This window comes from Chinchilla lanigera, unplaced genomic scaffold (assembly GCF_000276665.1).
Source record: "Chinchilla lanigera isolate Chin_1 unplaced genomic scaffold, ChiLan1.0 scaffold00053, whole genome shotgun sequence".
NCBI classification, from domain to species: Eukaryota; Metazoa; Chordata; class Mammalia; order Rodentia; family Chinchillidae; genus Chinchilla; species Chinchilla lanigera.
In genome coordinates, this window is record NW_004955454.1 from 2014608 (window position 1) to 2025477 (window position 10870).

Consider the following 10870-nt stretch of genomic DNA (forward strand, 5'->3'; position numbering starts at 1 on the left):
TACCATAGGCTACAAAGAGTGGAGTCTGGCTGCTGTTTCCAGGCGGCAAGAGGACAATGTAGGCCCCTAGATGCATTCCTTTACCCGCTGGGAGGGAGAATCCGATGCAGACCCTATGAGTGAGTCTGTATTGGTGCCATCCTCACAAATGAACATCAGGTGGCACCAGCCGCACATATGCAGAACAGGAACCTGGCAAAAGGGGGACCTTTTGAAGAAAGTCCTCCATGTCAGTGCACTCTCCTGTGCCCATGTGGACTTTATGTACTCCAAGTGCACCTGAGGCTTAGAAATCACATATACACACACACACACACACACACACACACACATGCATGCAGAGTGTCTGCAATACTGGGAATTGCATCCAAGGCCTCCACACTGAGCTATGTTCCCAGCACATATGTTTTATTTTGAGAGAGGGTCTCCTTAGGTTATTAAGTTGTCCAGGCTGGGCTCAAACTTGGGATCTTTCTGCCTCTCCCACCCAGAGTGCTGGGGTTATATAGTCCTCCACTGCTAGACCCAACTCCACATTTTATAAATGTCTTCTAAAGCGGATATGGTGGTGGGGCTGGGGATTTAGCTCAGTGGCAAAGCACCTGCCTGGCAAGCGCAAGGTCATGAGTTCGGTTCCCGGTACCAGAGAAAAACCAAAAAATAAAATAAAATAAAATAGGTGTGGTGGTACATGCCTATAATCCCAGTACTGGGGAGGCTGAAGCAGGAGGAGTGCTGTGAGTTCAAGGCCAGCTTTGAACTACCTAGTGAGTGAATTCAAAGCCAGGCTGAACTACAGAGCAAGACCTTGTCTCAAAAATAAATAATAGAAGTCTTATTTTACCTATCTTTGTCAGAATATCTTTTTATTTTTGATAAAACTTTTGACAGAACCCATTTTTCCTATTGTATCAGCAGTGTATATTGTAGAGAAATTGAAAAAGGGTGAACAGTAGAAAGAGGAAATCATCAGCTGACACCACATGGAAGGTATGCATGCTTTTATTTATTTATTTTTAACATCTGTACAAATTCTTTTTTCCTAACCTTGTCAGAGTGGTTTGCATGCCAGGTTTCCCTTGGAACCTAACACCTCAGTGTGTACCTTAGATATAGCCTCTCACAAAACCACAGTACAGGACACTTACCAAGGTGAGGTAACAGAGAAGTGACACACGATTGTCCTCCTTGACACAGTCCCCCCCAGCCCAGGATCCTATCTTGCCTTCTGTCACCGCGTCCTTCCGTTTAGTCATGTGGATGGGCTCTGAAGCCCTTCTTTTCTCCCTAGATAGGGTCTATGGCTTGCAGCCATATAGTGGCGCAAACAGTCACAATGCCACGGGCCAGGGAAGAGCCATCTGTACCCCACATGTGGTATGCCACGACACACGGCACTGGCAGTATTCCAACTGCAGCTGTGTCGCTCCAGTCCAATAACAAGTGGCCACGTTTGTGGAGGCAGCAGGCGGCAGGGCAGACACCAGAGCAAGCGACCTTCTCTGGGAGAGTCGCAGAGGGCCTTCGCCAGGGCTGTCTCAGCTACTCCGGATCCAGTGTCTCGGGAGCCACCAGAATCGGGTTCCGGAGCGCTCTGGTGGAGGGTAACAGGGCGCCAGGACGCAGTGCCATCGGCACATCCGCGCCCGTTCTGTCACCACCCGGGAGAGGAGGAGGCTAGTCCCAGAGGCTCGAGGGACCTGCGGGAGGCGCCGCCCAGCAAGCAGGCGCGGTGCTCGGGGTAAGGGGCACCCACCACCACCAGCAGCAGCAGCAGCAGCAGCTCGCGCGCGCTCATTCATTCATTCATTCATTCCTGCGTGCATTCAGTAGCTGATTCGGCCGCCACATCAGGAGCCGCCCAGCCACGCCGCTCTCCTAGCCCGACCAAGGGCCCGAGCCCTAGAAGGCTGGGCGACCCCAGAGCGCGGGTATCGGGCACAGAGCTGCAGTCCTCCTACTGCCCAGAGCGCTCAAGAAGTGCCATGGGGCGGGGTCGGGAGCGGCGTCGCTTCCGGGCCTGGCGGAGACAAGCGGCACCGCCCTCCTGGACCTTGGGCCGCCCAGGTAAGCCCTGCGGGCGGAGCGGGGATTTTCGGCTCCTGAGCCCTGTGGGCCAAGCCGTCCCAGCCTTGCTCCCGAGGCCGGCCGCGGGGCGGAGCCCGAGGATGCGCCTCTTGCCGAGGCTTGCTTTGTGGTCCGCGTTCTTGGCGTTTGCCACACTTCTCGCCACCCTGCGCAGGGCTTTGTCGGGTGGGTCAGGATTCTTATGTGTTGCCAGTGCTTCCCCTTTTTGTCTGTGCCCGTTACCCTTTCTCACGTAGTTAGGTTCGTCAGACTTAACCTTGGCTGCCAAGATCAGAAAAATAATTCCGCTGTCTGAACGTGCCCTGTGCTGATACCCTGTTCTATTTGATTCCTGATTTTATATTCAATCCTTTATAAGTATCAAGAAAAATGTATGGAAATTTCTGTAGACGACTGGGGATTGAAAGTCTGTGAAGAATCACGACCTTGCCGTCAGCTCTGCATCTGCATGCAGGGTGCAGGCAGCAGCCAGAACCTGCTGCAGGGCCTCGAACATCACTCCTTGGGGTGACCTTGGTCAGGACCTCAGGAGCGCTGAGCAGGACACAAGCCGAGCTAGGTGAGGCTGCTCCCTCAGGGTCCCCAGCCTTTTGCTGCTGAAGCATCCTGACTGGCCACCAGCCTGTGCCTGCCCTCACTGTCATTTTCTTCCTTTTTTCTCTTCTGCCCAGTGTTCTGCAAGGTGCAGCAGGCAGAGAACTGCCAGGCCTGATCTCCAGATGCCAAGGAGAGAGAGACCCTGATGGAGTCCCCTACAGGTGGGGGCACGAGGGACACACGCAGTCAGCCTGAGGAGTTGGGAAAGGACCCTCCTGGAGGGAGGGAAGGGGACAGTTTAGGAACTTGGCCCCCAGCCATCTGCCCATCTGGTGAGTGTCACCCGACTCAGGCCTGCGCCCCCAAGCCTCCTCCCAGTCTCAGCCCTGCCCCACATGCCCTCACCACTTCCTGCTGCCTCTGCCGGCCTCCCCCCCATACACACGCACATCAGTGCCTCATTCTCTCTCTAGCTCCCTGCCCTCAGGCAGTGACCAGGGGAGTTTGATGAATAGAACTGCTGGAAGCCTCTTACCCATTGGCCATCTGCCCTCTTGCTAAGTTCCAGAGACACAAGGCCGTGTGTGAGGGCTGTCAAGCTGAGGACTCACTTCAGTTTGTTGTTGCTCTTACTTCATTACATGACTAGTCCTCACAATGCCATCTTCTGTCAAAGCTACTGCACATTCGTGCTTTGCTGATTCTTCTGAGCACCGGGAGCCTGAGTCCTTAAGAGCTGTGGCCACTCAGAACACCCACGGAGCCAACACACCGCACCTGTACCTCCAATGCACTTACTCCTCCATGCCTCCTGGGGGCGCCAAACCTGGGGTGTTCATGCTCTCCTTCCCTTGTCAGATCTTCAGTGCGACCAGATCTGTCTTCATGGGTTCTACACAGCCCTGCAGCTCTGGGCTAAGTGATTATTTTAGCTAGTGCCACCATGCAGAGAACAGTGGAGGAAAAGCAAGCACATCACAGCAGAGCCACCCCAAGGGGAGGGAGCCTCACAACAGGGCCACCCAAAAGGAGCCTGGGAAGCAGCTGGAGTCCTCAGAGGCAGAGGGAGGGAGGGATGTGAACCCCAGGCCTAGCAGATCTCCTGGCCTCCCTCCATTTGGCGACAGTGTTCTTCGAGTGGATGGATTTCTTAGTTAGAAGGTGTGGCAGCCACAGGGTCTGCCCAGGAAGATGACAGGCTTGCTTGCTTTTCTTTTTCTTTCTTTCTTTCTTTCTTTCTTTCTTTCTTTCTTTCTTTCTTTCTTTCCTTTCTTTATTTCTTTTTTTCTTTTCTTTCCTTCCTTCCTTCCTTCCTTCTTGTCTTTTTTGAGACAAGGTCTACCTATGCAGTTCAGGCTGGCCTTGAGCTCACTTTGTACCCCAGGCTGGTCTCAAACTCACAACAATCCTCCTGCGTCAGCCTCCCGAGTGCTGGGATTACAGGCCTGTGCCACCATGCTCAGCCTGATCTCAGGGTTTCTTAACCTCTGCATTGGGAACACTTGAACAGAAGAGTCTTTGTTGAGAGGCCGTCCAGTGCGCTATGCAAGGTTCAACAGCATCCCTGGCCACTACTCACCAGATGGCAGCACACATTCCCCACTTGTGACAGTCAAGACTATCTCCAGCCATGTCAGATGTGCCCTGGCTTTATGTTTAGGGGCCCTTAGGGCTACCTTGAGGGGTCACTGGGAAGGACCCCCTGTGCAGGGAAGCCCAGTACAGGGGCCACTACTGCTGACTGGACACATATCCCTCCTTGGGGCAGCTCCTTAGGACCTGAAGGCCCAATCCAGTACAGTGTTCCGCTCTCGGTCCACCTGCTTGGTGGTTGCCTTTCCTTGGCAGACTCTGTCCCTCCCCTGTGCCACCTCCTACTAGAGCTTCCTTTTCTCTTAGGAAGGCCATAGTTAATAACCAGCACTCTGCTATCCCAGCATTTTGCTATGATGTCATGAAAACCTCTGCTAAATGACTACATGGTCTGACCGTGAGCTGGGGTAGACAAGGATTGTCCGCACTCAGCCTGGGATGCTGAGGCCCACAGTCCCAGGTGACTGCTGCTCACTCCCTGGGAACTTTCACCTGAGTGAGGACTCCTCCTACACAGAACAGAAGCCCTTGAAATTCATGGGGTAAGAGTTGTCCCAGGGAATTCAAGGTCAGAGAAATCAGGTAGAAGTGGGACACGTGTCCTACCTCTTCCAGTACATCTTTCCCCATCCCTTCTGTTCTGCTGCCAATAAGCTTCCTGCACTTTCCAGGTCGCTAGGGGAGATAAGAACATGCCCTAAGTCTGTCTGTTCCTCCACTCCTGAGCCAGGCAGGCCAAGGCTGGGAGCTCTACTTCCTCTGGGGTCACAATGTAGGACTCCCATGAGCCCACTCTGGTCCCTTGTCCATGCCTGTGAACACGGGTTTTAGGAAGTGGGGTGGGAAGCAGAACTGGAACCAGACAAGCAAAATAATAGGCATCGGCTGGGAGTGACTTTATTCTTACCCCTGTCATGACCGTAGCTTGGCAGATTCACTTGTAACATTGCATTGTGTGATGGTTTTCTGGTGTCTACAACTGAGCGTGTCTGATGTCTCCTTCCAGAAGATACACAGAGTGGCCAGGCTGCTGGGTGTACCACCCCAGCTGCTGGGCAGGCAGAGCACAGCACCCAGCAGAAAACTCCAGCAGGAGGATACAGTGGCCAGGCTGTGCCAGAACCACTACAGGGGTCTCCCGAGGCCCTGCGGGAAGCTATAGAGAGGCCCAGAGAGGAGCCCCAAGGAAGGGGCATTTTCGAGGTACCTGAAGGGCAGAATGGAGGTGGGCGCAGTGCACCCAGGACAGAAGTAGCTGGGAAGGTGGGCCCAGCCCGAGGACAACCTTACCTGTGTACCACCTGTGGCCAGAGCTTCAAGTGCTCCTCGGATGCAGTGAAGCAGCCGAGCACGCACTCAGGGCGGAGGCCGTTCGAGTGCGGTGACTGCGGGAAAGGCTTCGTCCACAGCACACACGTGCTCCAGCACCAGAGAAGCCACAGCAGGGAGCGGCCCTACGTGTGCCAGGAGTGCGGCAAGGCCTTCGGCCAGAGCTTCAACCTAATCCGGCACCAGCGAGTGCACACGGGAGAGAGGCCCTACGAATGCACTGAGTGCGGCAAGGCCTTTGGTCAGCGCTCTGATGCTGTCAAGCACCGCCGCATCCACACGGGCGAGCGACTGTACGCGTGCAGCGACTGCGGCAGGACCTTCGTCCACAGCTCCAACGTCGTCCGGCACCGCAGAACGCACCACGCAGAGAACCCGTTCGAATGCCGGGAGTGCGGCCAGGCCTTCAGTCAGAGCTCCAACCTCCTGCAGCACCAGCGCGTGCACACGGGGGAGCGGCCCTTCGCCTGCCGGGACTGCGGCCGCGCCTTCAGCCGCAGCTCTTTCCTCCGCGAGCACCGACGCATCCACACAGGCGAGAAGCCCTACGAATGCAGCCAGTGCGGACGCTGCTTCCGCGCACTGTCCGGATTCTTCCGGCACCGCCGCGTTCACACGGGCGAGAAGCCCTTCCTGTGTGCGGAGTGCGGCCACGCGTTCCGCCTCAGCTCGCACCTCCTGCAGCACCGCCGGGTGCACGGCTCCGAGTGAGTCCGGGGGAGAGGCGTTTGGAGGCCCGTGTCCTCATACAGACAGCAAGGAAAACAATAACGCCCCCCGCTGCTTGGAAATCCTGAGTGTGGTCCACGCCTCGTTCGGAAGCCATGTGAGGAGGGTCACAGGTGGGAGGCGGTAGGATTTACTTGAGACCAGCAATATGAGACCAGGTTACTCCAGCAGCAAAGCGGGATTCTGACCAACCCACAAAAGAAAAAAAAAAAAAAAAAATGCACAGAGGTTAGAAAGGAACTAGCCTGTTAAATATTCTTTTTCCTGAGGAAGGATCTGCCTATGTTGCCCAGGGCTGGACAACACAGCATGTTCGTGTGAGTCCCAGGCACCATCCCCAGTACCAAAAACTAAAGCTCTGGAGAGTCTGAGTGGGACAGGGACTAAGAAGTGATCGCTGGGTGGAGCCAAGAGGCACCATTTGCTTCCACAGGTCCAACGTCCTCCGGCACCGCAGCACACACCAGGCAGAGAACCCATTCGAATGCCGGGAGTGCGGCCAGGCCTTCAGTCTGAGCCCAGCCTCAGCCTCCAAGGCTCCCAGTCTGCTCTTCCCTCACACAGGACCCATGGGTCTGAAGGCTGGGCTGGGACACCACAGGCATGAGGCAGACAGCAAGCCGGGCCACTTCCCAGCACGGGGCTTCCGTCCGGGCCTTTGATCTAGATCACAACACCATACGCTTTGCAGAATATTTTATTTACAAAACTCAGTAGTGCTCTACCAGGGAGTCAGCCACGTGTGCAGTCAGAGTCATTCAGAATTCGAAGTCTTCACCCACCATGTCAAGGGCCCAGGCGAACTTCGCTCTCTGCGTCTTGTTGTAAATTTTTTCCACAGGAACCCCAAACCGTTTACACCTGCGGGGACAGGGTCAGCCTGGGGGGGGCGCTGGTATCAGCCCCACATCCCATCCAACTCTAAAGCAAGGTAGCAGGGAAATCAGAGACCCCGTGTGGAGCCTGCCCCTGCTGCTGCTGGACACCCGGCTGAGCAATGTCCCTCCCAGTGTCAGGGAGGCGTGAGATCTCATACCTGCCGCAGCCGAGAGCCACTCTGTGAGGTGCTCTGGAGCCCCTCTGGCCCGGTCACCTCCCACTCCCAGTGAGCAGACTGAGCACTCACATGGCCTCCATGTTCCAGGCCACTGCTGGTCCGCACCTCCAACCCATCCCAAAGCTCAGGGGAGGGGGAGCCTAGGGCACTGAACTCGACATCAGGGACACCTGGTCAGGTAGGTCCCTGTCACAGAAAGGACTTGTGCCTATCACGGAGAACCAAGGACAGGTTGACATACCAGGCAATGCTGATCCTGGGGTCCAGGTAGTTGAGCTTGGATGTGCCCAAGGCCACCTGTTTGTTCTCCTCCTTATCTGTGGCCTGGGTACTCAAGTGGGCCATCTGTTCCTCCAGCTTCTGCAACAGCCTCTGCTTCCTTTCCAGGATACTGGAGGAAGAGAAGGGGGCCTAGGTCCTACAGTGGTGTGGAGACCATGCTCCTAGCCACCACTGCCTTCTCTGCCCCATGTCCTCTCTCCGTGCTCTAGCCATGACCCTCCCTGGTCATCATCAACCTCCCCAAGCATCACGCAAGGTAAGGTGTCCTGTCAGGAGCAAAGACTAAAAGCCAACTTGAGTTCGCCCAGGCACCAGCAGCCAAAAGGATCCAGACCCAGAAGAGATACTACTGAGCCACAGCAGGGAGGACAGACAGCAAAGCTGGGCTCTTGAGAGGGTAGCCGCGAGGGAGATGCCTAATGCAGGAGACGAAGGCCAACAGTCCAACAATCAAATGGCAAAAGCAATGGAAGCAATCTCGTGGTGTCTAAGAAGATACTCAAGCCTTACTTCTACGCCCACCACACACACACACACACAAACACACACACACACACACACACCAAGGATTGAATCTAGGGCCTTTGCGCTAAGCTACATCTCCAGCCTTTTTTTTTTTTTTTAAGACAAGTTCTCACTAAGTTGCCAAGTTGCCAGGCTGGGTTCAAACTTGGGATTCTCTTGCCTCAGCCTCCCAGAGTGCTAGGATGACAGGCGTGTGCCACCACATTTGGAGGAAAATGAATGAAACTTGAGACCATCATGCTAAGGGAAATAAGTCAGACATAGAAAGTTAAATACCACATAATTTCTCTTATATGAGAAGCCTAAAATATAAATAAAGGAATGAATAAAATAAAGGTGAGAGAGTAGGAAACAAGAAGGCATACTTGTGGAGATGGGGGCAGGAAGAAGTAACAGAGAGACGGGTGAAGGGATAGAAAATGACCAAGATATGTATTACACATGTACCAATTTCTAACATCACTATATACTTCAGATATACACCAATAAAAGATAAAAAAATAGAAAAATTTAAAGCCAGGCTTGGTGATGCACACCTGTAATCTCACCATTCAGGAGGCTGAGGCAGGAGGATCACCTTGAGTTCAAGGCCAGTCTGGGCTAAATAGTGAGTTCAAGGCCAGTTTGAACTACATAGCAAGACCCTGTCTCAAAGAGAGAGACAGAGAGAGAGAGAGAGAGAGAGAGAGAGAGAGAGAGAGAGAGAGAGAGAGAGAGAAACAGGAACCCCTCACCTTCCCTGACAGCCATAACTCTAGTACATGCTCCTGGAGCTCAGTCTTTTAGGAGTCTGCCTGCACACCTTTGACCATGTGTATAAAGACATGCACATGGGAATACTGCTGCCAAAGGCTGTGCCAGCCCAGTGTGCCTACTGCAGAGGCCTTATGTGGGGTCATCTGCTCGGTGCTGACTAAAAGTGGCTGCCAGACAGCATAAGCAAGAACACCACAGAAGGCAGGAGCAGTGGCAGCCACACTCCTCATCCAATGCCCTTTGGGCTATCTGACATCTACCACTTTTAAAGACACACCTCTGCACCTCGGGACACTAGCCACAAACAGCACAACCACTGCAATCAGCAAAGGGTAACAGGGACCGCCACAGGCAACCAGACACCAACAAATCTTCTAGCTGACAAACTTCCAGAAAGACACGGATCACCAGGACTAACTCGAGAGAAACAGAACAGCTCACAGACCTGTGACAGGTGAAGAGACTGACTCAGTAATTGTAAGACTTCTCCCAGAAAGGACTGCAAGTTTGAGGCTCACTGGGCAATTTAGCAAGACCCTATCTCAAAATAAAAATTAAAAAGGGGCTGGGATATAGCTCAGTGGTGGACCAACCCCTGGGTTCGGTTTCCAGTACCACACACACACAAAACAAAAGCAAGGCGACACATCCCTGAAGTATTGGCAAGGAGTTGGATACATCAGAACCTCACACAGCACTGATGCAAACATGAGCTGGTGCATCTCTATGAAAACTGGAATATCTTCTTCAACTTATGACCATAGAGTTACCAGATGTTCTGGCTTGTATCTAGATGTCCCCTCCCAAGCCTCACGCAGCCATAGGTGGGGCTTTTCAGAGATGGCTGGATCTGGGGTGTATGAATGTGGATTAAGGGTGTGATAGTTAAATCAGTCTGCTAATTTGTTAAGTATAGTTCTGGGTGTGGATATGGGAACCCCTACCATGGGTGTGGGTGGCACCAACAAATAGGCTTATAGCCTAGATGGAATATAAGGGGAAAAGAAGGAAGGCAGGCTGCTGCTTCCTGCCTGCTCTGCTATGGACTGTTTCTCCTATGCGATGCCCCTCTGCCATGCCACTCTATGAACTGAAACTTCTACAAAATGTGAGCTAAAAATAAACCTTTCCTCCTTTAACTTGTGGGTGTCAGGTATTTTGTGTTGGCAACAAAAATGAAACTAAGATAACCAGATGACCCAGCAGCTCTACGCCTAAGGATTTACCAAAGGTGAACAAAAACACCAAATGAGGCCTAAGCACAAGTGAACGTCACTCACTGCAGCCAGGTGTCTAGTGGCAGAAAGTGGATACACAGTGAGGTCTTCCACCCACAGAACACTATTTGGCCATAAAGAAGGGAGTTCTGAGAGACCCTACAATCCAGTGAACCTGGAAGACAACGTGCTCAGTGAGAGGAGCAGACACCTCTGCAAACATCCAGAGTGGACCAACCTGACATGGGAAGCAGGTCAGGAATGAGTGAGGGGTGCTGATGGACATGGGGTTTTTTTTTTGTTTTTTGGTTTTGGTTTTTCTCCGGTACTGGGAACCGAACTCACAACCTTGCGCTTGGCAGGCAGGCGCTTTGCCGCTGAGCTAAATCCCCAGCCCCCATGGGGTTTTTTTCTTAAACCAACTGGTGGGTAACTGAAACCCTCAGAACTGTACACTTTGATGATGTTGTTTTTGGGGGGTTTTTTCGTTTTTTTCCTGGTACTGGGAATCGAACTCACAACCTTGCACTTGCCAGGCAGGCGCTGTGCCGCTGAGCTAAATCCCCAGCCCCAGAACTGTACACTTTGAAAAACGGGTAAAAATGTATACTATGAAAATCTTCTCTCAACTGAGCTGCTCGAAACAAAACCTAGAAGAGCCACAGTCACCCTCTAGCCCTGTGACACGAGGCCCACGGCTGCCTCTCCCGCAGCTCCATACCATCTTGCTTTCATCCCCAGTAGTATAGCTTGTGTT

At 53.2% G+C, this 10870-nt stretch overlaps 2 protein-coding genes and 1 long non-coding RNA gene across 11 annotated transcripts in view; 1 reads left to right on the plus strand and 2 right to left on the minus strand.

Moving 5' to 3' along the window:
* The first annotated feature begins 969 nt into the window (after window positions 1-969).
* Znf696 (zinc finger protein 696) lies at window positions 970-6495 on the plus strand. Of its 5 annotated transcripts, none has more exons than XM_013520036.1 (4): window positions 970-2067; window positions 2447-2647; window positions 2760-2957; window positions 5225-6495. In XM_013520036.1, exons 3-4 carry the CDS (start codon window positions 2831-2833, stop codon window positions 6256-6258), a joined length of 1161 nt encoding a protein of 386 aa, XP_013375490.1. In that variant the 5' UTR covers window positions 970-2067; window positions 2447-2647; window positions 2760-2830; the 3' UTR covers window positions 6259-6495. The 5 variants fall into 5 exon arrangements, with proteins under 5 accessions (XP_013375490.1, XP_013375491.1, XP_005395820.1 ...); XM_013520037.1 differs by having other exon boundaries at window positions 2478-2647; XM_005395763.2 differs by having other exon boundaries at window positions 970-2647.
* Window positions 5091-5600, minus strand: LOC106149806. Its single transcript, XR_001236218.1, has 2 exons — window positions 5509-5600; window positions 5091-5217 (listed from the first exon to the last, which is right to left on the minus strand). It is a non-coding gene; the product is annotated as an uncharacterized LOC106149806 (long non-coding RNA).
* Top1mt (topoisomerase (DNA) I, mitochondrial) overlaps window positions 6277-10870 on the minus strand; it is a 25056-nt gene continuing 20462 nt past the window's right edge. For 3 of the 5 annotated variants that reach the window (XM_013520030.1, XM_005395761.1, XM_013520028.1), the window contains exons 13-14: window positions 7575-7724; window positions 6956-7137 (exon numbers count right to left, since the gene is read on the minus strand). In XM_013520030.1, coding sequence (XP_013375484.1) covers window positions 7035-7137; window positions 7575-7724 — 253 coding nt within the window. In that variant the 3' untranslated portion in view covers window positions 6956-7034. Of the gene's footprint in view, window positions 6460-6955; window positions 7138-7574; window positions 7725-10176; window positions 10289-10870 lie in introns of those variants that run through there. The other 2 variants (XM_013520029.1, XR_001236215.1) reach the window with 2 other exon arrangements.